Source organism: Coccinella septempunctata, chromosome 5 (assembly GCF_907165205.1).
Source record: "Coccinella septempunctata chromosome 5, icCocSept1.1, whole genome shotgun sequence".
NCBI classification, from domain to species: domain Eukaryota; kingdom Metazoa; phylum Arthropoda; class Insecta; order Coleoptera; family Coccinellidae; genus Coccinella; species Coccinella septempunctata.
This window is the reverse complement of record NC_058193.1, coordinates 37,676,303-37,700,459: the sequence shown is the minus strand read 5'-3', so window position 1 is coordinate 37,700,459 and position 24,157 is coordinate 37,676,303. Positions and strand designations below refer to the sequence as shown.

General features: G+C 37.0%; 5 protein-coding genes across 10 annotated transcripts; 2 read left to right on the top strand and 3 right to left on the bottom strand.

Annotated features, from left to right (window-relative positions):
- The first annotated feature begins 217 nt into the window (after positions 1 to 217).
- Positions 218 to 2,427, top strand: LOC123313435. The gene is made up of 5 exons (XM_044898320.1): positions 218 to 643; positions 699 to 1,003; positions 1,123 to 1,321; positions 1,555 to 1,751; positions 1,826 to 2,427. The coding sequence occupies exons 1-5, from the start codon at positions 444 to 446 to the stop codon at positions 2,191 to 2,193; spliced, it is 1,269 nt and encodes a 422-aa protein (XP_044754255.1). The 5' UTR covers positions 218 to 443; the 3' UTR covers positions 2,194 to 2,427.
- Positions 2,428 to 5,231: 2,804 nt separating this feature from the next.
- Positions 5,232 to 12,837, bottom strand: LOC123313205 (integrator complex subunit 1). The gene is made up of 18 exons (XM_044897965.1): positions 12,492 to 12,837; positions 12,210 to 12,439; positions 11,870 to 12,145; positions 11,611 to 11,803; positions 11,223 to 11,539; positions 10,934 to 11,167; positions 10,547 to 10,831; positions 10,336 to 10,492; positions 9,827 to 10,250; positions 9,256 to 9,573; positions 8,908 to 9,173; positions 7,691 to 8,766; positions 7,232 to 7,633; positions 6,860 to 7,117; positions 6,563 to 6,778; positions 6,298 to 6,508; positions 5,947 to 6,238; positions 5,232 to 5,872 (listed from the first exon to the last, which is right to left on the bottom strand). Exons 1-18 carry the CDS (start codon positions 12,664 to 12,666, stop codon positions 5,314 to 5,316), a joined length of 5,889 nt encoding a protein of 1,962 aa, XP_044753900.1. The 5' UTR covers positions 12,667 to 12,837; the 3' UTR covers positions 5,232 to 5,313.
- Positions 12,838 to 12,951: 114 nt separating this feature from the next.
- Positions 12,952 to 16,150, top strand: LOC123312901 (F-box only protein 21-like). Of its 2 annotated transcripts, none has more exons than XM_044897478.1 (5): positions 12,952 to 13,220; positions 13,289 to 13,561; positions 13,613 to 14,051; positions 14,114 to 14,557; positions 14,943 to 16,150. In XM_044897478.1, exons 1-5 carry the CDS (start codon positions 13,069 to 13,071, stop codon positions 15,435 to 15,437), a joined length of 1,803 nt encoding a protein of 600 aa, XP_044753413.1. In that variant the 5' UTR covers positions 12,952 to 13,068; the 3' UTR covers positions 15,438 to 16,150. The 2 variants fall into 2 exon arrangements, with proteins under 2 accessions (XP_044753413.1, XP_044753412.1); XM_044897477.1 differs by having other exon boundaries at positions 13,607 to 14,051.
- Positions 16,151 to 16,197: 47 nt separating this feature from the next.
- On the bottom strand, positions 16,198 to 19,850 carry LOC123312899 (protein white-like). 3 transcript variants are annotated; one of them, XM_044897471.1, is made up of 14 exons: positions 19,727 to 19,850; positions 19,405 to 19,662; positions 19,292 to 19,330; positions 18,924 to 19,149; positions 18,631 to 18,869; positions 18,407 to 18,478; positions 18,015 to 18,352; positions 17,777 to 17,945; positions 17,567 to 17,725; positions 17,344 to 17,475; positions 17,055 to 17,283; positions 16,893 to 16,998; positions 16,663 to 16,831; positions 16,198 to 16,476 (listed from the first exon to the last, which is right to left on the bottom strand). In XM_044897471.1, exons 2-14 carry the CDS (start codon positions 19,468 to 19,470, stop codon positions 16,375 to 16,377), a joined length of 2,046 nt encoding a protein of 681 aa, XP_044753406.1. In that variant the 5' UTR covers positions 19,471 to 19,662; positions 19,727 to 19,850; the 3' UTR covers positions 16,198 to 16,374. The 3 variants fall into 3 exon arrangements, with proteins under 3 accessions (XP_044753406.1, XP_044753405.1, XP_044753408.1); XM_044897470.1 differs by lacking the exon at positions 19,727 to 19,850 and having other exon boundaries at positions 19,405 to 19,706; XM_044897473.1 differs by lacking the exons at positions 19,292 to 19,330; positions 19,727 to 19,850 and having other exon boundaries at positions 19,405 to 19,706.
- Positions 19,851 to 20,362: 512 nt separating this feature from the next.
- On the bottom strand, positions 20,363 to 23,791 carry LOC123312900 (protein white-like). Of its 3 annotated transcripts, XM_044897476.1 has the most exons (12): positions 23,428 to 23,791; positions 23,013 to 23,235; positions 22,666 to 22,904; positions 22,533 to 22,604; positions 22,137 to 22,474; positions 21,865 to 22,033; positions 21,655 to 21,813; positions 21,471 to 21,602; positions 21,163 to 21,391; positions 20,884 to 20,989; positions 20,661 to 20,832; positions 20,363 to 20,527 (listed from the first exon to the last, which is right to left on the bottom strand). In XM_044897476.1, the coding sequence occupies exons 1-12, from the start codon at positions 23,482 to 23,484 to the stop codon at positions 20,426 to 20,428; spliced, it is 1,998 nt and encodes a 665-aa protein (XP_044753411.1). In that variant the 5' UTR covers positions 23,485 to 23,791; the 3' UTR covers positions 20,363 to 20,425. The 3 variants fall into 3 exon arrangements, with proteins under 3 accessions (XP_044753411.1, XP_044753410.1, XP_044753409.1); XM_044897475.1 differs by having other exon boundaries at positions 20,363 to 20,832; positions 21,655 to 21,810; XM_044897474.1 differs by having other exon boundaries at positions 20,363 to 20,832; positions 21,655 to 22,033.
- Between the last annotated feature and the right edge of the window lie 366 nt (positions 23,792 to 24,157).

Sequence of the window (24,157 nt, the reverse complement as noted above, 5' to 3'; positions counted from 1 at the left end):
TCCTTTAACCTAATCCCTAAATCTAGAAGTAAACTTGAAATTTGCAGGATTTTAGATGTTTAACTGCAATAAATACAAGCGAGTATAACGGCTGAGGTTACGGGCCAGGGGACCAGCAGAGATAAGCCTAATCTAAAATTTTTATATTGTTTAAAAATTCTTTTCAATACTGCCCTGTCCTTTCTTGTGCCGGTAACTCATGTCATGTGTCAAGTTTTAACTCAGTGGTTTTGTACCGAAATAAAAAGAAGAGGACGGCTTTGTAGAGCATAGAATTTTTTTGAACCCAACGGTCAATTTCATCGATTCAAATTAAATTCACAACTTTAACAGTCGAAATTTCAACTTGACTGTTGATTTCATATTAAATTATTTCACTCTTTCTTACTTCGGGCAATGTTTTAAAATTTTTAAGTGAGTTAATTATTGGCTGCAGTTAAACAATGGAGTACAAAAAAATTGAAAATTCAACGCCATCCTCCGGTAAAAATCGTCTTGTTGAAAAAGTACGTAATAGCAATATAAACTGTGATAGTCCATTCAGGTTGTTACCAAATATTTCCACTCCTCCTTCAAGAATGTTCACTGTAAGGAACCCATTTGAATCGCCTTTACTGGAGAGGTTGCATTTGCCAGTATGTAGGTAAGAATTTTCATATATCTTTTTTTCTCTATTTCTTATGATTACTGGTTTGTAGTCCTGGACTTTTTGCAAAATCAACCCCTAAAAAAGAAGAGAAGTTTATATGGTCTATATGTGATATATCTAATTTGAAACCCGCCGAAATAGATACAAACTGTTACCAAGAGAATACATGTACTAAACTAGATCCACAAAAAGAATCTTTGATTCAAGACAAAATATCAACATTCTTCAGGCACAATGCTATTGTTCCTAGTCCAGCACCAAGAGAAAATGAGAGAAAACTAGTAGCATTTTCGTCAGATTTAGACTGTCATGAAGTAAAAAAAGAATCGACGGTCAATAAAAAACTTCTTGAAGGTAAGATCCCAAATGAGTTTTTTTATCCTCGATTATTTTCAACTGAAACTGGTAATGAAATGTACAACATCCAACATATGCTCATTCTGCCTTGAACCTCTGGATACCTTTTTCTGCAGGACCTCATGTGATAGGTTTCAACAATAGTGCAATGGATATATCCAATGCTAGTGAGGATAAAGAGCAGTACCTACCTGAAGATGTATACTATAAAAAATTATTTGATTTTGAGTGTGAGACACCAAAACCATCTCCGTTAATATCGTTACTGGACTCACCAGTTCAGTTTTCACCCCCTGAAGAATTGAAAGTTAAAAGGTAATCGAAATTTACAGTTGGAAATATGAATGAATTGATATTTTCCCAAATTCACAATACTTTTCAATAACCTATTCGGAGAATTTTTGTCCCAAACACTGCAATGAAGTTGAGATGAGGAGAGTTATTTTTGGTGTTATGTGACTATAATATCTGTTTGAATTTGAACAACAAATTCAACTATTTGGCTTTTTCCAAGTTGGATTGCATTGCGTTACAGGGTTAAATTTTAGTTTCAGCGATGAAATGGATAAAAAAGTATTCAAAGAATGTGGTCTCTCTCCAATAACTCCTGAAAATGAGATGTCACATCGAGATAGTTCTAAAAACTCTACAAGAGAATTAAAATCTGTTTGTAGACTAGTCTTTTCAGAAAAGGGTTCAGATCATGAAAAAGATCTTGAGAAATCTTTTGACTTTGAAGGAAATGGTAAGTGGTAACTTGGATACAGCATAATTATCCTTTATAAAGTATTCTTTCACTTGATAACATTTTAATTACAGAGAATACTGTGAAAGAGTCTGGATTAGCATCTGATGATTTTTCTTATGGAAATTCAGGCATAATGTCTATTGATGAGGTATATCCAGACAGTGATAATGAAAAGATGGACATATCTCTAAGTAATACGCCTAAAACAGGAATTTTTTCGAGTCAACGTAAAAGACTGTCTGATAGTTTTAAAGATTTCCATAGTTCTTTCAGTCAGTCAGAGGAGTTGAGAGAACATAATACAAATGATATACCTACCAAATCTGAAGGTTCTTCTGATATGGGCTATTATTCTGAAAACATTGCTCCGTCCATGTCTGAAAAAACATGGAATAATTCACATGTGTTTTCGTCCACTCCAACTAAAAGAAAGAAGTGAAACACCGTCCCAAGTTTTGTTTCAGACTGGAACAAATAATTTCTCCTCCTGTTTCAGTTGTGTAAATAGCAATTTTGAGTTGATTGAATAGATATACGAGTTTTATCTTGCTAAATTTGATTTCTGAATACCGAATGTGTTCTGTAAATTTTAAATGTACTGATTTATTTTTGAATTGAGGGGGTTTTCCTTTCTACAGAAAACTGACAATCATTTTTGTGCCATTATTATTTTAACAAGGGGTATGTTTTCCTAATGTAACAATGGAACTGTGCAATTTTATGGAAATTTTCAGTTCTCAGATGTTTTATAATTTGTATTGAATAACTCTGACGACTCAGTGGTAGCTTTGTGAATGACGGTAATGAAGATAGATCTCAATATTATATATAGATTGAAAAATTTGAGAAACCTCATTATTAATTTCACCATGTGAATTTGATAGGTAATTGGGTACCTGACGTAATATCTTTTTTTTTATATAAAGAAGCACTGTATGATCCTCATTCAATTTCTAGTTTATTTGTTGTCTCACTGATACTGTATGCAAGATTTAAGATGAATAATTGTGACCTTCTTCAAAGAAATTAATCATAATTTGTCAGAAGATTGAAATGATAAATCTGTGAGACTGATCTCTAAAAGTGTATGTCACAACAAAATTTATATTTTATGATGAATTTTCAATGTTGACTGGAAATATTTTATTGATGTATCTACATGTTTTTAGGTTAAAAATATAAAGATACTGAAAGCTGTGGTTTTGTAAATATATTGGTTTTATAAAAAAAAAACATTTTTTATTTCAATTTTAATCTGGATACGAGGTGGTTGGTTGTGTTAAGACCGATAAATGTAGGAGTAATAGGAATTGCATGAGCGGATATAATCGTTGGGTCTAGGGTTCCTCCCAAACGCCAAAATCCTTTCGAATTCCTCATTGCTGAGTAGGCCATGTGGTGCGGAACTCTTTCCAAGATGTCAAACAAGGAAGAATCAGATAAGTTAGTCTTCTTCTTTTCTCAAACAAGCTCTCTCCCAGACAGGGAGGCTTGGGGCCTTTTCCGATATTGTTGGTTTTATTGGCCCGTAACCCAATTACAATAGAACTCGAACGACTGGGCCAATAGGCATCGTCTGTGAAATACTGACAATACTGTTCAGGAATATCTGAACAGACGGTTGAACTTAGAATCAAATCGGATGGGTTAGTTTGTGTATTGGTTTAGCAGCGACTGTGATACTGGTTCCTTCCAAACGCCAAAATCATTTCCAATTCCTCATGGCTGGGTGGGCCATGTGGTTCGGAGCTCATTCCAAAGATATCCAACAAGAAAGAATCGGATATGTTGATTTGTGTGTTGGAGTAGGCAGCGAATCTTAACACCAAAATCTCATGAAAATCTCTTCGAATTACTCGTCGCTGAGTTGGTCACTCCGAAGATGTCAAAAAAGGAAGAATCAGATAGGCTAGTTTTTGTTAGATTTTGGATTCAGCAGCGACTCTGGCTGGAATTTTATACCAACCCGAAGATTTTAGAGTTAGGTTAGGTGTTAGGTCACAGAACATCAAATAGAGGTTAGGTTACCTAACTCTTTGATCCCAAACGTCAAAATCCCTTCTGACGTACGGTGCTTCGATGGGGGGAGTTGATCGTGCGCGGCGTTGCCAAACTTATATTTCGATATTATTTATTCATCGGAATGAGAGAAAGAGAAATAATGAAATTTACTCATTATTTCGAAACCATCTTCTCTTGAAATTTGGTTTTAAGTAATTATTGCTGGTTCATGTGAAATGAATAATTTTTTTCGGACAATTTCGTTGGTGGAGCGGGGGTAAACACGATAAGCGAGGGCAGGTAGCAGACTAAATTCTTCTAAATCAAAATTTTTTTATTTTTCGAACGATATCAACCCTAGTAATGTGACTAATTTGAGGTCGTATATTACGAATAGGCAATTAAATTCTTTGGGAAAAAATCACTTTCAGTGCAAAATTTCGAAAAAATTGGTTAACTTTGAGTAGCTGTAGCAGCCAGAAAAAAGGCACTGGACATATACTCATTTTTTTGGTGATATATTGATCTTTCGCGAATGAAAAAAAAAACATGTTTCATTCAGCTGCCGCGAACAGTTCAGATTTTATGATTTTTTCCGTGAAGGTCTAAAATCTCGAATTTTTCGTCGACTATAACTTGGAAAATAAATTTTTTTAAAAATATCTGTTTGCATATTCGTGTTCTACGCCCTCGAATTAGTGAACAGAATAAATTTGGTTTTGATCGGAGACCAAAAATATTTTTCAAAAAATCGCAATTTTTTCCATACATATGTATGGAAAATTTGAAAAATTTTCGATCTCCCCGATTTCCAACAAAATTGGAGAGTTCACTAAATCGCGGGCGTAGATTACGAATATGCAAACAGAATTTTGCTGAAAGGATTATTTTTCAAGTTATGGTCGATGAAAAACTGGAAATTTTGGACCTTCGCGGAAAAAATCATAAAATCTGAACTGTTCGAGGCAGATGAATCAAATGTGGTTTTTTCTATTCGCAAAGAAGCAATCTATTACCAAAAAAATCAGCTCATGTCCAGTGCCTCTTTCCTGACTGCTACAGCTCGTCAAAGTTGATCAATTTTTTCGAAATTTTCCACTAAAAGTGATTTTTTTCCCAGAGTACAGATCCCACAAAAAATCTAAGTGCATATTCGTGATCTACCACCTCAAATTAGTCAACCAAATTACCCGGATTGATATCGTTCGAAAAATAAAAAAAAAAAATTCATCTTGAAGAACTTCGTTTGTTACCCGCGCTCGCTTATCGTGTTTACCCGCGCTTCGCCAATGAAATTATTCCAAGTCCAAAAAAATTATTCATTTCACATGAACAAGCAATAATTGCTTAGAAGCAAATGAATCGCTCAATTTTTTCTGTGCATGATGCAATTTGAAAAAAATCAAAACCACCCTCCTTAATATTTTCATCTATTCGCCAAAATAGAAAATAAATAAAACAATTATTACAAACATATAATTTAAACCTGATATATTCAACAAAAATTCGGAACAAAGTTTTAATCTTATCTTACAATATTTAACTCACTTTTAGAAGTTTAACATCCCGACTGCAAACATAACATATTAATACTGTCTTGAATAGTGGTCGTTGTATTAATTGTAGATTTCATTCCGAGTTTGAACACTCTAGTTAAGATGATCTTCGCGAATTCTTGCATAACGCATACGATTTCAGGTAATCTATCCAGAATGCTCGACACAATATCCCCATTATTGCTGTCCAAACTTGTTAGAATAAACGAGAGTGCTTCTTCGGATGCTTTAGGATTGAATCTTAACCATTTGAGAATCAGAGTAATGGCTAAGGATCTGATAGCGCCATTTGGCGATTTCAGATAATTGTAGAGAATATGAGAAACTTGTTTCAGCAGTTCGGGACGTTTAGTAGCCAGATGCTCAAGTTCGTGTAAAGCAGAAATGTTTTCAGATTCTTGTAGTGCCGCTAAAAGAATCGACCAATTCTGTGGGAGCGGCTCTATTACCCTTGGTGTAACTGTTCCTACCAATACTTCAGTTGAAGTGTTTTGCTGTGACGTTGGTAGTGAGACATTTGACAGAAGCGGTCTGATTGCTGGTTGGACAAATTGGATATCGCTGAAAAATACAATTTATTATTTCACTTTGCATGAAACACCCTGTGTATGAATTTATTTGGCGATTTTACTCACTTGATGATTGCTCCCCTATCTTGGAGATATTTCGATGCAACCTTTATATCCTTCAACATCCAGTTCTGTATAAAAACTACCAAACGATGAACCAGGCCATACAAATCCTTAGAATGACCATGGTATTGTAGCAGGAGGAAATATGAGTCCAGAAGGTCTCTCAAGGTTTCCGTCTGTTCAAATATCGTGGGTTGGAGCAATTCCATCAATCCAAATATTTGTCTGAAAAGATTCATGTGTCCTCTATTTTTCATGACATTCCAATCATATTGAGCCCTTCCTTTCAAACTACCTAAAAAGAACACCTATTATTGTCCAGTCTGAATATGTGACAAAGGCAAAAATTCCCACCTGCCAACATTGGTAGTTGCCTGAGTATCAATATCGGATGGGTGGAAGCCAGTTTTCTAGCACAAACATTCAAATCCATGCTCTTTCTGTTCCAGTCCTTAATACGAGGTGTCGAAGTAAGAGCACTCAATAGCGTATGAGACAGTCTATCAACAGCACTTGGGCAATTTCGTGAATACGCCTCATTCGATATATTCGATTTATCATTCACCTGAAATTTCTTTGAATTATTTCATTTCCTGAATTGTCAAAGGACTCAACTTACCAAACCTTGACCTGAAGCGGGAAGGGACATGTAAATCAACAACATCAGTTCTTGTGAATATTCATCGTCACATTCTATGAGAGTCTTGACAATTTTAGAAGAATGCGGTCCGATGCACTTCAGCAAAAGCTGAAGTCTGAATTCCATTTTTTTCTTCCAGTCACCCTCTTTTCCCAATTTAGCTTCTTCCAGAATGAATTTAACCACGATTGATAGCTTGAAACAATATTGTTTTTATCAAGCAAATTTTTCTCATTATAAGAGATATGATACATCTGCAATAGAAATTCAACTAACCTGGTTATAATCTAATTGTAAGACATCGTCGAATTGGTCATGCTTCGAAAAAGCCTTATCCCTTCCTTGCCACAGTTTGGGACTTTGACTGAGAGCAGTCAAATAATCCAGAGCCGAAATGGGACACAGTTTTGAAACATCTTCTTCGAATATGTGTTGCATAATATTATTCAGGTTTTGCCAGCTTGCTCTTTGGAGAATAAGGGACATGAAAAATGGCCGGAAAGAAATGTTTCTTCGTGAGAATAGGATTTTCATCTGAAAGTTAAATTTGGAATTGAAGACAACTTTTCATCAATAATATTATAAACCTTCCTTGGATAAGAGAACTGGTGCCAAAACTAATCTAAAATGCTTCTAAATCAATCTCACCTGTAATTTTCTATCATCTAAACTGCTGTTTTCAATTTCCAAAGAAGAGAACCATTCTGTTAATGCCTCATCATTTTCTGGTATATCCTCATTGAACAACTGCTCAATGGAACGCTCTCTGGGAGATACCTCAGTCTTTTCCTCTTTTATCTCCAGATTCAGGGACATTTTCAGAAATTGAGTGAGTACAACACCTATGGAGGAATTTTTTTTCGGGATACAATTCAGAAGAGTTGAGGCGAACTCGTATATTCCTGGTTGATTCGAATTATTCTTCAATAAAATTTTGAACAATATGGAAAGTGAATTCAAATCAATAGCTACCGGTAGAATGAAATGTGGTGATAAGGATTTAACGTAGTTGAAACAAATAATTGAAGACGTCTCACTTTGGGAAATAGCCTAAAAATAAGCGTAAAAATTTTTTTTTTCAATAATTCGACGGAAGTTATCAATTACCTTTATAACTTGAGAGATAATCTTGTTTTTATCTCCTGAGAATCTTGGATCAAATATACTGACACATAAATTGACAACTGCATTTCCACTCAATTGAGTAGATGGTCTCCTAGTAACGATAGGTAGCTGTTTCTTGGTTTCCAGATTTAAATCAACATCTGCGTCTTGTACAGGAGGCATAGCCATCTCTATGGCTTTAACGAACGTGTCTCCGCCCACTGCGCCTCTTTTATTCTGGACTTCTACCAGCTGAATCATGTATGCCTTATCCAAGACAGAATCCACGACCAATTTAGGATTCTGCAATGTAGTCTTATCCAATGTGCACAAGAGTTTGCTCATAGAATTAGTTGGTATACCGAAGGATTGAATGAATAGGATCAATTTTTGCGGTTCTAATTTTTCAATGGCCGCATCGACTAAATGTGAAACATTAGACCGGATCATTCTCAGTTTAATCCAATCCGGTAAATACGATGTATTTTCTGTTGTCTCCGGGTGGAAGGCTTTGGGATGTTCCGCCTCTTTAGGGAACCACATATTGAGCAATAAATCGAAAGCTTCGAAATCCTCGATAGGTCCGTAAGTTAAAAGAACTATAGCGGCATGAATAACTAAAATAAGCATAGCACACTGTTCGCCGGTGGGCCAAGTTACCAATACATACTCGTTAGTGGTGAAGTTTTGTAAAACGTTGAACGTTTCTTCCCGATACTCCACAGATTTTCTGATGTGGAGGTAGAATATCGAGATTAAATTTTTGATCGTTGGGTTACTGTCCCCGGACAAGACATAGGAGGCCACGCTGTGTCTTTCGATGATCACAGAAGATAGGTCAGCAACTAAATCGCTCAGTTCTGAGAACGGTTCTATGCAATCCTGCGTAGATAAGAAGTTTATGTAACTTGATACGCGAGCCGGATTGGTCTCACATTGCAATGCCTGTCGTAGGAATTGAATCAATACAGGTTTTATGATGAGGAAGTGGGGAAACTGATAAATGTATTGAGTGAGCCAAGTAGTGTTGTTTGTATTCACTTCAGAGTCTTCAGTTGGAGATAGGATTAAAATCAAACCTGGAAATGATTATTTTTGTAAATTGTTGCGGCTTATCCCATGCGTTGCATGCTAGCATTCCTGTTTGTACTGTCTCTCTACTAGCACAAGACCTGGACACAGCTTTATGGAATGTCTAGTGCCTAGATTTCTTCTCTTACCTTTGGTTGCCTGAGTTCTGCTAGCTCCATGATCTGAAGTTAAACGCCGGAAGAGGTATTCCAAAACCTCACAGGCCATCTGGGGGTCGTTACTGTTCACCACAGTCCTCAGGTGTGCCAACAGTTGCCCTTGTTTGGTTAGTTTTTCTGCAGGCGCAGTGGACAAAAGATACTCACAAAGACACTGTACTGGAAGATGAGCCATAGCACCTTCCGAACTATGTACCAATTCAGCCAACCAAGGCATATGTGCCGTACCCCCTTGTCTGCAAGTGAAAAAAAAGTTCAGAAAAAATCAACCCCACTTGCACTTGTTTGTCGATTGAATAGCATGGATTAACAATGTACCTCGACATTATATCCAGTAAAAAGTCCGGATTTCTCGATCTGCACAGCAGATGTCCTAATCGATGGCTGTTGTTCAGATTTTGAAGCTGCTCCAACACCTGAGTCGCAGGTCTTCTAACCTCTCCTTCAGGTCTCAGTTCCATCAACTGAGGTAGCAACAGACTGTTTTGCTCCGTTATTTCGACCTTGGTACTGGCCGCGGCTAGATGTGTTTCGAATTCTAGAATTTTCTGTTTTTCCAGGGTCAAAATCTGCTGTTCCCTATTTTGAAAGTCTTCCTCAGATACCACCATCGTAGGAGGGGGAAAAGAGAAGTAACTGTAAATAAATACTAGTTAGCCGGTAGATCTACCATTTTTATTGGGAGATACGCCTGTTCGATAGATAGGAGCTATCTTCACGTCCTTTCGAAAGCATTATCGGTTATCATGGGCGTTAGTCTTATAACGTGAAGTTAGCCGAACCACGTAAATCAACACGAATCAGTTCAATCTGGCAACAGTGGAAACCATGGACAATGATTAAAACACTGCAATACGAAGGTATAGGAGGACAGCAGTGTATAACTTACTTGGTAATACACATTTCCATCAACATTCTGAGAGTTGCATACTTTGTCCACGCTACGTTGCCAATGGTGGTAGGATTGTGAGCGGCCAAAGTCAGAAGAATCAGCCAAACCTTCCAGTACAGCACGGAAATCGCCAAACTTGGAGGAACATATCCGGGTGGCAAAACAATGTTCTCTGGGTAGTTGTAACTGCACAAGTTGAAGAAAATATCGAATATCTCCAACTTATTAATGCTTAAGGGGGGATCGAGATCGGAAGGGAGATTTGCAGCGCGCTTGATTAGTTGCTCGGCTATATCCAGTGCCTCCGTTGGGTGTACTACATTTTCTTTAGATATTCCGATCAATAGAATCCTTAACAGAGTGCCCTCGAGGAGGGGGACTTCACTTGCCAGTCTCAAAAATAAATTACGCTCATTTTCGCCTGGAAGAACAATCTCAGTTCAATAAATACCAACAGTCCAACAAGTATTCGATTTAGTTCTTGGAACACCTTAGGATGAACTCACCAGGCCAAGAATCCACTTTGTAGTAATGTTCCGCCTGTTCCAAGAAAAGAACCTTCAATAATACGTGATGATAATCATTTGCGCTAGGCCTAAACAGCCTCACCGCCGTGTCTTGAAGCCAAGAAACTGCCTCTTTTTGAATTTTACTAACTTGTGCCTAGAAATTTATATTTTTCATTTCAGATTTTTCATCGCGAAAATTTAGTCTCACCTGAAACGCTTTCAATACATTCGTATCTCTTTTAGCTTGAGTCACAGCATCTCTAACAGTCGGACTTACGCACAAAAGCATGCACATAGCCGCCAAATCTCCGAGTGACAGAAAGATACGATCTTTGAATTCCGAGTCTTTAATTTGTGCTGTATAGTCTCTCCTTTCTTTGAGCAAAGAGTGAACAACATTGTAAAGATTGAAATCATGTCTGAGTACTCTATTTATTTCTTTCAATAACGCTCTCAAAGAACGCAAATAATCGTCTTTATTCAATAATAGTTCCTGAAATGGAAAAAATAATATTTTGAATTCCTTCATTATGTATTTGAATTTGTATTTTTTCCAAATTGTTCTCAAGTATGGCCCATGGTTTTAACAACTCACCAAACAGATATCTGCAAATGCATCAGCACTGGCCTCGGGAGCAACCTGAAATAATGCCCCAACAACAACAAGATTGTTGCTATTCCTCGCATTTGAAAGTTCATTGTAAATCGTATACTTGAGCAGAGGATACAAATTGGCCGGTGATGAATAAACCATTTCTCTTAAGCAGTTATTGAAAAAAATAACCATAGGTTTGCTCTTCAAGCGTAATTTACTTAGTTGGGCAATAACCTAAAACAGATAATGGTGACATCAAACATTTTCAATATTAACTAATTAATATTACTTCTAAGTCACGTTGGGTACTCGCACAACAGTTGTAACATAAATATGCTAGAAGTTCTTGGGCTGATTTCATCAGCTTGTGATTGTGTAGCCATGTTTCGATTCTCGATACAGCTATTACTCTTATTTCAACAAGACCACAGGCAATACTAAGAAATCTAATAAAATTTTTGCTAATTGCTTCAGGCTGTTGTCTCCTATTCAGCTGTTCTTTTATTGCTTCTAGGACAATGTGTTCAACAATTTCTTGATTCTGACTGTATCTTGGATAAATTTTTGTGTTCCAACCGTCCACTATAACTTTGTGTTCACCAAATGCTGCAAAAAAAAAAGATTTCACAAGAGATTTCATGTTTACGAATTCAAGCATTAGAAATGATTAGATTTACCTTCTTCATCATCAATACTGTTTATAGTAAGAGGACTTGAAGTATCCCTAACAACCGAATTCCAATTTTCACAAAGTAAAAGAGATTTAGGTGGCAATTTTGTGCTGAAAGCTGTGATAATATTATCAACAAACGGTTTACAGTAAGGGTTGTCAATCCATATTCTGTCTCCTAGTGCGTCTTCTACGAAAATCTTGAAAAAACCAAAATGTATTCTTTATATGTTCAAATTTGGCAATGAGATTTTTTTGAAACTAACCCTGACAAAACTTTCTGGCCAATGGCCTATGTCAGAATAAGCATGTGCCAATAAATTTATCAGCAATATGTGAATGTAGGAGTTACTCTGTTTGGAAGCTTTATATCCCCCATTCACATCTCTTCTTATTACACTTATAATAGCTGCTAAAATATGTTCATTTGTGAAGGTTGCAGGTTTACATCCACATGTCAGTAATAAGCTACTATAAGTTATTTTGCATAATTTGAAACGTTGATTTTTAATAGACCTTATAGCTCCTAAGATGAATCCAATCTGCAATTGAAAAAAATATACAAAATTTATATTGTCTAAATTATTATGGATGTATTATTCTTACAGCTTTGTCGGCATTTCCAACATTCAAACTACTCATTACATTTTCAAAAAGATCTGATGATTCACATTCTAATGCTAAATTTTCCCATGGTTCTATGCCGACTTGGGTTCGTTCATTTGAGAGCAGTGTTGGAACTGAAGTTGACCTAGCCCCTGGTAAAGCGACTTTCATTTTTTTAGCAGGGACATTAGACAAGCTTGAGGAAGATGCTTCTCGTTTCAATTTTTCACCTACAACCATTCAATATTCCAGCCGAGTTAGCATTAAAAAAGAAAGTCTCACCAGAAGTCGATGGCATATGTGAGGTTGAAGGTTTAGACAAAGGAGCAGATCTTTTAGAATCGTCTCTTGATGAAGAGGATTGCTTAGCTCCCAGAGCAATAAACATATCTGGTGGTTGTTGAGTGATTTTTGCTTTAGGACCTCTGGTCCCTGTTATTGGTTTACTTCGATCCATTTCAATTGCAACTTATCCTTCCCTGAATACTCAAATTTCACACTCTGTATCTTTTGAAGACACTACCGTTTTCATTTCGTCAACGTTGCCAGTAAAATGAAATAATGACTATAATTTCTTTTACTGTTTACCAAATATTTACTAATTTCTAAACTTTGTGGTTATGCAAACGTCAAGTATCTCTGGTCAAGTGATGACAGCAGATCATAGAGTAATCTCAGATCAGGATTCTTGAAGAAAAGGATTAGTAGTTTTCTTTATGGTTTCGTTTTACCCCTCCACCCACTTGTCAAATGGCAAAGTTTTGAAATCAAAAGAAATTCCGCTCCCAATGGTTGTGTAAAATGTTTATGTAATTATAATTGTAGTTCAAGAAAGTAGTTTACGAAAATCGTGCTGAAAATGGAGCTGGTGCCCATGGAAATATTAGAATTAATTTTATCGAATCCAGTTTTGAGCATAAGGGATGTTATTAATTTTTCCACAACTTGTCATTATTACAGAGAATTGGTAGTATTTAACAACAGCCTGTGGAAACAGAAATTTAAGAGCGAGTATGTATTCCTTTTCTTTAACCTGCTGTTAGTCCTTATATAAATTGTCAAATAATTGTTAATTCAAGGTGGCCCGAAATTTTGGGTATGCTGGATAATGATTCACCGGACTACTACAAGGAAATAATTTATATTCATCAGTTGTACAAATACATTGAACAAAAATTAGAGTTGATGCCTAGTAAATTTTGTAAAAAATATGAAATATCTGAGTGTGAGTTGGAGGAATGGACACTTCTTTTGAGTGAAAAACGGGAGAACTATTATTATCTTGTTGACTACTTGATGAAGATTGTGAATAGTACCGAAGAAATCAATAGTGTTGATGTGGTACCCCTAAAGTAAGCTATTCATTGAAAGTCTCTCCAATTATTTAATATTTAAAGTTTTAGTACACCCGGTAATAAGACCCAACAATATTATGCAGGAAAAGTTTTGAGGCACATAAGGCAGGTATATTTATCCAAAGAATGGACAGTATTCAAATCTCTGAATCGAAGAGAGCAACTCTTAGAGGATGGTGCTATATTTGTTGCTCAGTGGTGTCAACCTCATCTTGAGATATCTCGTAAGACCATCTGTCCTAAACTTGATAAAATAGCAAATGCAGTTAAAAGAAAGTTGAAAATTGTCTATCCAAACCACAGAATTTTTAACGTAACTCAAGAAGTGTTGGAGAAGTGGAGAAAATATAATTTGGAATCGCATCAATGGACAACTCCTGAATGTCAACAGATTATGCAAGTTCTGAAGGAGGTGCTATTCGAGGATATGAGATTCAAGGGAAATAATATTGCCTATTATATGCCCCAGAATTCCTACATAAATGAGGTGTGTAAAATTTCTATTCTGAGTATAAGAAAATTCCAATAGTTATCAAGTTTTTTTACAAGGTTCTGGACTTCAAACAAGGTTTGCCTATCACTCTATCCATAATATATGAAGCAGTAGCAAGAAGACTTGGAATATTCTGCCAACCTATAAATTTTCCATCGCATTTTTTACTGCGATATTCAGAGAACGGCCAAGATTGGTACCTATTAGATGTTTACAATGGTGGAAAAATTATCAAAAGGCCAACAGGAAATCATGATTTGAATAATTTGATGACCAGTCCTGTGGAAGTTGTAGAAAGGATGGCGAATAACTTAGAAGTGTCCGCAAGACAGCATACTCAGGTTAATGGGAGAGTGACTAGACTGAGATCAAGTTTGGAACTTCTGAAATTAGTTAATCCTCGAGATATTTCATCTTTAGTCAGCTTATCTAGACTGTACATGCTTCACAGTATGGATACTCGTTCTCTAGAGACGTTTCTTCTTGGTGAAGGGTTTCAGGTAAGGTTTGTGCAGTAATTTGTACCATTTCCTAATTATGAGGAAATCATTTAATCTTTATATGGCTAGATTTCGAAACAATTCATTTTTAATTCTTTCTGATATGTCTGGAGATAAAGCGTAAGTATTTCATCAAATATTTGCTCATGATTTAGTGAACAATTTCAGGTAATACTCAGATTATGGACAACTAACTGAGGAACAATTGTTTTCATGCGAGTTTTTGGATTTACATTGTTTTTAAAAGCAAATATACCATTATTTATATACTTTAAGAATAAGCACCATAGGGTTAGAGTGGGAGGGCCAGCGAGGCACTTTCTGAAAAGAATCCTCCCATTGTAGAACTTCAAAGGATCATGTAATTTTTTTAAACGAATTTCAGGGATCGCAACAAGCTCAGAGACTTGTGCACATGCTCAGAAATCACGAATCCCACCCGTCCCGTTCGAGGAACGAGCAAACTGGTCCCGTGGTACCAGAAGAAAGGACGCCAGAGTTGAAATTCGCCGTGGGCATGATCATGACTCATCTGGCGTTGGATTACAAATGCGTCATTTACGATTGGGACAAGGAGTGTAAAGCTTCCGTGGATTGGCAGGAGCAGATGCACGTCGATCTCCTGCGTTACGGCAACAAACAGCCTTTCTACAACGTTCTAGTTGAAGATGGATCTCATAGATATGTAGCTCAGGAAAACCTCCAACCGACTTGTGAAACTGGATTCCTATACCTGAATGAGGACATCGGACGATATTTTTCGCATCATTATAAAACACACTATGTGCCAAACGCTAATAAAGAAAGTGAATATCCCTACGATAAAGAACTAAGGTTGAGATATCATGATGGATTCATGAATATGCAAATGGAGACGTGACTCTTGTGGAACCTGAAATCATTTGTGAGTTCGACTTTTGATGAATTCTCTTTGTTTTCTCCCTCTCGAGGATGTTTCATATATCCATATGTTTCCTAATCATTCACAGGAAGTGTACATTTTTTCTGCTGAAAGCAAATAGATTCTGATGAGTATGGGGCCATTTTAGGTTCTGTGGAGGCTTTTGTTTTGATGCACTTCAATACTCAAGAAAACATGAAATTTTTAGGAGGCATGTGGTATCCATGTAAACTAATGGCATAAACTTCATATATAAAGTCAAAGATTCACATTGAGTTTCACAAACTGCATTAAAAACCGAGTGATAATGAAAATTGCACAATGGTGCCGTGATAGTCAACATAACTATATTTATACATTTCCCTTAGAGTTCAGTTCATACATGCATTTTGATTTTGAAAATATAAATCGTGATAAAAAAATTCGGATTAACACTTTTGAAATGGTGGTAATCCTTTAGGTTAACCCTAGGGCTTTGAGAAATTTTTATGAATTAGTGGTTTTGGAATCAGCTGGAATTTTACTTTCCAGCTCAAGTAAATTTAAATTCAACAAATGTTGTATCGGTTTATATATTTTTATTACTATTTGTTCGTTTTGAAATGTTTTATAAACGTTGAAAGAAACAATTGCAAATTTTACATGTGTGAGCATTTTAATTGGTGATAATTCAATAAAAACTTTTTATTGTGTAGATTGTTTTATTTATCCTGCTTATGAATGTTTGAAATAGCGAAAACACTGATAATAATACTTTATTACATCATTTTCCAAATACCAATTGTGCTTAGTAATAATATAATTCACAAGTCCAACATTTCTTAAAGAAAATCAATTTTGAATATAAAGGAGATCCTGAATGTACAGAAAAGGGGAGAACATTCAAACTTTACTTAAAATGACGAACCACTTATCTCTATTCATAATAATAAGCTTTATAAAGAAGCGCGAAGAACGAGAGTATCCTGAAGAAAATCGCCAATCCAACGAGGGCGAGAAGAGAAGGTATTAGTTGATCCTGTGGAAAAAAGGTTGAACGTTATTTTGTGTGTATATTTTCCATCCGGTATACGCTTCTCATTTGAAGGGTCTACACGGGAACGAGAAGAGGCCCGAAGATAATTTTGTGGTAATTCCACTAATATTTTCATATCGTTGATGCTCTTAAATTATGGTCTAGTGAGTACAGAAAGACGGCACTTACCGGAGACACTCCTTCCGAGGCTAGCACCACTAGTCCATTTTTAGGACAAAAAGAGCTATCATCACAAATTATATGTTTCACATCAGACCACTGATTGATCAGTAAGGCTTGGTTACCATATTTGAACCAAGAGAGATCTGCTAGCCATTGCAAATACGGCGGAACCGAACTGAAAGAAAATGGGAAGTGACATATAGTACAAGACCCTAACCCTCAGTTCATATACTCACTTGATACTCAGGAACATACCACCAAAAATCAAGAATGGGGTAACAACAAAACTAACGAGCGTTTGTGCCATTTGTATGCTGGAGGATATGGTCGAAATGATGTAACCTTGAAGAAATATCTTGATTATAGTTATTGTCCTGAAAAACTCCCAAAATTAATACCTGCTCCCATGACTGCATAAGTGACCAATATGCAGGTGATGACGCAAGTAACGTATCTGCTGAATTCGTCATTGAGACCTATGGAAAAGTAGCAAATGGTCGTACCCATCGCATTTATGATCGCGTATATCGGTATATCTGCTATGATTTTGGCCAAGAAGTAAACGTCTGTCCGATACATCCCATTTTTGTGTTCTCGAAGAAACAGGGGCAGCTCACTGCAGAAGGTCTGTGGAGAAAAGGCGAAGGATGGAATTGAAAAAATATTCTCACCGAAAAACTAACTCACCAAAATAACACCCATTAGATTCAAGAACGTAGCGTTCGTTAAGAAGAGGAAGAGAGCTCCGTTGATGTTTTGAACACCGACCTGGTCGTACTTTTGTCTCCAGAAAAGGATACTGATCAAGACTGAAACAAACTTTGGGAAAAACTCATTTCAGAATTTCATTCACAAATGAAGAAAATGACTTTTGCTCTCCATTGTATCCAATTATATAGCCGATACTCACGAAAACTTGGTAAAATTTGACCCTCGTCAATCTGGGGTTTTTCTTGATGGCTAACCAACACCTCCAGGAGACCGCTCTGAACTGGGCCAGCCACGAGACTTTGTAGGGACTGAGGAGCTGCATCCGTTGAGACCAAGGGTCTTCCGTCGCTGAAGCTTTCTGGAAATCGGGAATTTTAAATCGGGTACCGAATAATTTTTTTTCACATACCGTTGCCGCGGTTGCTTTCTTTATTTTTATTCCTACAGAAGACGTTTCAAAGGCATCGCATATACTTTTCACGGCATTCTTGCAGGATTCCTCCCTTCCTGGGATTATGGATAGTATTTGGATGTAGTAATCGGCTGGGTTGAAATTTACCGGACATGGGGCTTGTAACCTTTGGATTTAAGAAAACAATCAGTAAATATTGATTGTGATTGCTAGGATATATTTTCGTGGTGCTCACTTCGTGAAGAATTTATCCGCCTCTGCCGGCGTTCCCAGAAAAGCAGTCCTTCCCTCAGCCATAAGCCCAATCTTATCGAACATTTGGAAAAGTTCCGAAGACGGCTGGTGCAGCGTGCAGATAACAGTTCTACCGGTCTGCGCCATCGCTTTGAGCATTTGCACGACGTTGAGCGACATGAAAGAGTCCAGCCCTGACGTGGGTTCGTCGCAGAAGAGCAGGGACGGGTTCGTCAATAGTTCAGCGGCGAGAGCTAGCCTCTTTCTTTCACCTCCAGAAATTCCCTTGAGCACCCCTGGTTCACCGATTGGAACGTTTTCGCATTTTTTGAGGGAAAGCTGAAAATTAATTTAGGATCAATTAAGTGGTTTTTGTTGAGAAAAGGTTAGTACCTCTCCCATAACTTCCTCGACTCTCTGCAGCCTCTCTTTGTATGTCAATTTTGCATCCATTCTCACCAACGACTGGAAATTAAACAATACTGTACTGTATGGGGCGAAAAATTTACGGAAAAACTATGTCTAGTGATCTTTCTGGTTCGTCAGTTCCATATTAATCTTTATTAATGAATTTTCATCAATGATTTAAGTTATTATAGAAGAATCGCTCAATATACCTGGAAAATCAGATGTTCTTTCACAGTCAAGAACCCAATAAACAGATCGTCCTGCTGTACGTAAGCCGATTGGGCGGCCAGTTGGGTCTGAGATACAGGCTGATCGTTGATGCAGACCAGACCTGAGATGGTTAACGATCTGAGGTTCCTGAAAGTCATACAGTTCATCAAGGTTGTTTTGCCCGCTCCACTAGATCCCATAAGCACCAGAAGCTCACCAGGATGGGCGACTCCACTGACTGAAAAATAAAAATTAATAAAGAAAATCCATCACCATGATATCATACGCTTACCATTCTTCAGGATGTGTTTCAAACCAACCTCTTGTTTACGGAAAAATGAAAGTACCTTGCTTTCATTTTGATCGGGTGGCTCTTGACCATAAGCGTTTATTTCACACCACGAGAAAGTGATTTGTTTCTTGACAGGTATCAATTCTTCGTTTCCCCTCAAAGCGCCGTAGTTGCTCTTCCACGCTCTGAGTTCTTGAGCAGATATCTCGTATGCATAATCGTCACTCTACCAGAAAATAAATTGAATACAAAGATGAATTTCTATTGAAAATTTCAACATCTCGAATAAAAGAACCCAACATTGGGCAACACAACAAAAGGGTCCAAGGAAACAAACACCACACACCTACATGAAACATATAACTCACGTTTTTCCTCAACAAGCGAGTTCTTTCATCGGCAATATTCTGTCGGAATTTGCGGTTCAGAAAAGTGCATTTACAAAAATAGATACATAGGTATGGAAAAAAACGAAACTTACATTTCCACTGGACGATGCACCGTTTCTATCGTCTGTTTCTAACAGTAACTTTGTTTCTTCAGACATTGCACATCAATCTGTCTATATACCCACTTTAAGTAATGAAGAGAAACTTTTCAATTGATAAATTGAATGAATTGCAAAGACTATTGATAAAAAATTGGACAACTGAAAAATGATTTCTCTTTCATTTGATGCACTAATTCCACTTCTACGTATTTTCAGTTACGTAAACGCACAAAATTCTAAGGGGGCCACCTGTCAAGAACAATGTTGGGATGAGATTTTCGTGAACAACTTTTTTACTAATCTAAACACATACCGAACATATGCCACCAGCCTTTATCGTCAATTTCTTCACGTACGAATTATTAGGACGTGATGCGAAGAAGAAAAATATGGATTTCCTAAGAGCGAAATTTTGAGTAATCGAAATTAACGAGTTTCTAAAAGCAGGATGTGAAAATTATTAATAATTATTTATTTTCCTAGTGGAAAAAGGATGCGGAATTATACAAACCTCAAGTTTTATTCGACTGTCGTGAACCACAATAGAAGATAATACGTTTTTGACCCTTACCGCTATTTGGAAGTCTATAAGTTAGCTTAAACGTTCATTTTTATGAAATTGGTAGAATTACATCGACTGATAATGTCATTTTCGAGTACATATAGGAAAACTTTCTGTACTTTGAAGACTGTTATGTTCATCGTTATAATATGCATTTAATTGAAAGCAGTCCAATTATTTTTATACGTAAATTTAACATTTGTTTTGTTTTCATCCTATTTATGTAGACCTAGACCCATCATATAAAAAGATGGTAAAATTTTGAAAAATATGGAAAACTCATTATCTAGGTATAGTAGTTGATAGGAAGTTTCAACCTTTCATGTTTGATCTAAGGAAAATATGATATGTAGCTTGAATAGGAAGAGGTGAAAGAGAAAGACAACATATTCTATATTCTTTATTTAACAATGACGTCTGGACATGTTTGGTGATTTTCGAATATTTATTTCATTCAAAATGGTACGCTTTGTACAAGAGAACCATGAAGGAGACAACCCGCAACAGCACTGTCAAAGCAATAAGACACAGGATGGACTGCAGGAAATCACCCTGTAAAAATTAACATGCTTGTGGAAATACGAACTAAACTGCAGCTTGAAAAATATGTTTAAATGAAAAAATTGCACCGTTCATCAAATTTGAAAAAAAATGGAGAAAATTCACAAAATATGTTTCTACTCACTCCGTTAACACCTAAAGATTCCAAAACCACTTCTCCATTATTCAAGCATGCTGAGGTATTGTTGTTACAGATAATATTTGTCACATTTGTCCATTGATTGATGAGAAGGGCTGAATTTCCATATTTAAACCAAGAAAAATCCGCCAGCCAAGTGAGATACGAGGGTATAGATCTTGAAATTTGGGAAATTAAAATATACGACAGGATTCGAGTGAAAACTCACCTCATACTCAAGAAAAATCCGCCGAAAATAAGAAATGGTGTAACTACCATTGTTACCATGCTGTTGGCAGTTGCTATGTTGGGCGCTACTGTCGATATAAAATAACCTGGAGAAATAAAAACAGCTGTTAAATATTTGAGTTGTCCCACACTATTGCATATTTCTATCTTGAATATTTGTTATGCAAAAAGAACGAACCCATGAAATTTCAATTTTTCTGAACTGGGAAACAATCTTTTTCTGTCCACACTATACATAAAACATTTGCAATTTATTCACCTGCACTCATTACGGTGTATACCACCAGCAACATGATTCCAACAGCATTCAGAACTTTCGGCCACTGAGGGTTCAATCCAATGCAAATGTAACAAATCGATGTCATCAGTACATTCAATATGGTGAAACTAGGAATGTCTGCCAGCATTTTCGATAGAAAATAGACGTCCGACCTATACATTCCATTCTTGTGCTCCCTGAGAAAAAGGGGCAACTCCCCACAAAAGGTCTAAACAAAAATAACTGTCATCAGAAACAGAAGACACTTGAAAAATATCGAAAATGGAGCAATTAGAGTTTTTTCTTACCGCTATCACACCAATTAGGTTCTGAAAAGTCGCGTTAGTCAGAAACAGAAACAAAACACCGTTGATGTTTTGCACACCGAATTGATCATACTTTTGCTGCCAGAACAAGAGGCTGAGCAGGGCTGTGACGAACTGAAAACGAATAGTGTCAAAATGCCGTTCAGTTTATGTTGAACTCACTTACCAGTACTTGCAGAAATCTAACTTTGGTCAGTCGAGGATTCCTCGTTATGGACAACCAGCACCTCCAAGAAACTGCCCTGAATTGGCAGAACCAGGATGCTTTGTATGGACTAACTTGGTGCTTGGTGATCAGCCAGATATTTTCAAAAACTGTTGCCTGCTGAAAATGGGAATAATCAGAATTTGGAAGGAAGTTAGATGGGGATCTTACTGGTAGAGATGTTTCTCTTAATATCCTTTGTCCAAATTCGGACGTTTCGAAGGAATCACAAATGGTTTTCACTGCTTGCCTGCAAGACTCTTCCCTTCCTGGTATTATTGACAATAACTGGATGTAGTAGTCTGCAGGATTGAAATTGACGGGACATGGAGCTCTAACTCTGGAAAAAGATGATTTTGATATGGTTCATTTGATTCGATTACCACCAAATGTCTTCAGGGAAACTACCTATAGATCATCTGGTGATTTCGTTTTCAACGTACCTTTCGAAAAAAGAATTGGCTTCCGTAGAATCGCCAAGAAAAGCTACCCTGCCTTCGGCCAGGAAGCATATTTTATCGAACATCTGGAAGAGCTCAGAAGAGGGTTGATGGAGTGTGCAAATCACTGTTCTCCCAGTTTTCGCCATCGTTTTGAGCATTTGCACTACGTTCAACGACATGAACGAATCAAGGCCTGATGTTGGCTCGTCACAGAAGAGCAGGGATGGATCTGTCAGCAGTTCTGCGGCAAGAGCCAATCGTTTCCTTTCACCCCCAGAAATTCCCTTGGTCACGCCAGGATATCCGATCTGCGTATCTCGACATTTCTTCAGGGAGAGCTATAAAACAACCCGAATATCAGTATCAGGAGGGACAACTGGAAATTTTATTCATAACCTCCCCTATGACGTTGTCCACTCGATGAACTCTTTCTTCGTAGGTATAACTGGTATCCATGCGTACTAAGGCCTAGGGAAATTAATGTTTAATGACTATAGGTGTTTAGGTTGGACAAACCATGAATAATCACCTGAAAAATGAGATGTTCCCTCACAGTCAACCAGCCGATGAACATGTCGTCCTGTTGAATGTACGCAGAATGGGCCGCTAATTGAGACTGCGTTACTGGTTCATTATTTATGCATATCTGACCAGTTATATCTAGGGATTTCACATTTCTGAAGGTCATGCAGTTCAGAAGGGTAGTTTTGCCGGCACCGCTTGATCCCATAAGTACCAGCAGCTCTCCTGGATAGGCCACTCCATTCACTATGGAAAATAGAAGGTTGTGCAGAAGAAAAAACGTGTATGATGGATTTAATGGAGTATTAATGTCCAGGAATTCATTTCAATCACTTCTACGTTGAATCTACTCACCATTTTTCAGTATATGCTTCTTGATCTTGCTTCTTCTACTCAGATATCTACTGAATGTCATCTGTTCCGATGGGTTTTTTTGCTCACCGTAGGCGTTGATATCGCACCATTTGAATACTAGCTGACTTTTGGGTGGTAACGAACAATGAGGTCTACAGGAGCCATAATCCATTCTCCAAGACTCTGTCTGTAAAGACCCAGCTTCTACACGGCTGTAATCATCCTGAAAAGCGCAACAATAATACAGTTTTCAATCATGCTAATAAATAGACAGAAATTCAATTATCCTGTAGAGTAGAAAAGCTACTGCAAGTGCACACATATCATTATTCAATTAGTAGCATTGAGAGAACGCATCGATTCAAATAAACTTGATATTTTTAATTTCATCATGGAGAACTTGAGTTTGACTTACCTTCTCACTAGAGCACCCTGGTTTGCTCTTGAAGTCGATGAGAGTTTGGGTTTCCATCGGTCCAGAGAAAAATCACAGAATCACACCAACTCATCAATACCGAATTTGACCTTTTGGATATGCTATCTCATTATGTAAAATGTGAAAATTCAGGTTGCTATGTTCGATTTGAGCATGTGAACTGTAAAGTGGTTCAGAATATCACTGAAAGTGATACCTCTTCTTGTGGATCGATAATGTTACTGGTATTACTGAGAGACCTTAGTTCAACGATCGTCTCAAATTTCTCCTTTCTATATCTACGTGTATTTCACTCGAATGTGTATTTCCGGACGAGGGCCATGAAAATTCTACGAAGCCGCAGGTTTTTCCCAATACGACTTAGAAAAAATGAATTGTACTGAATTTCTCTCTTCTGAAGTAGAGGACGATTTATTTGCCTCCTTCCCCACCTTCAATTATTTTTGTCACTGTGACGAAAAAAAATGTACAAAAGTTTTATAATTCACAAAGAATTAGTGAAAAAATTCTGGGTCAGAAAGTCTGTTTCTTTTTTCAAATGGATACTCGATTTTTTTTATTTGTGATACACATTCCGAAGGAGCAACCCTTCTAGTGATAAATATGAAAAGTACAGCGATCTCGAAGCAACCGTTCGGTCTTTGGGAATTTTTCGAAGGTCAACTTCCGAGTCTCGTATCTTCCAGAAAAATTATCGTAGATCTAAATG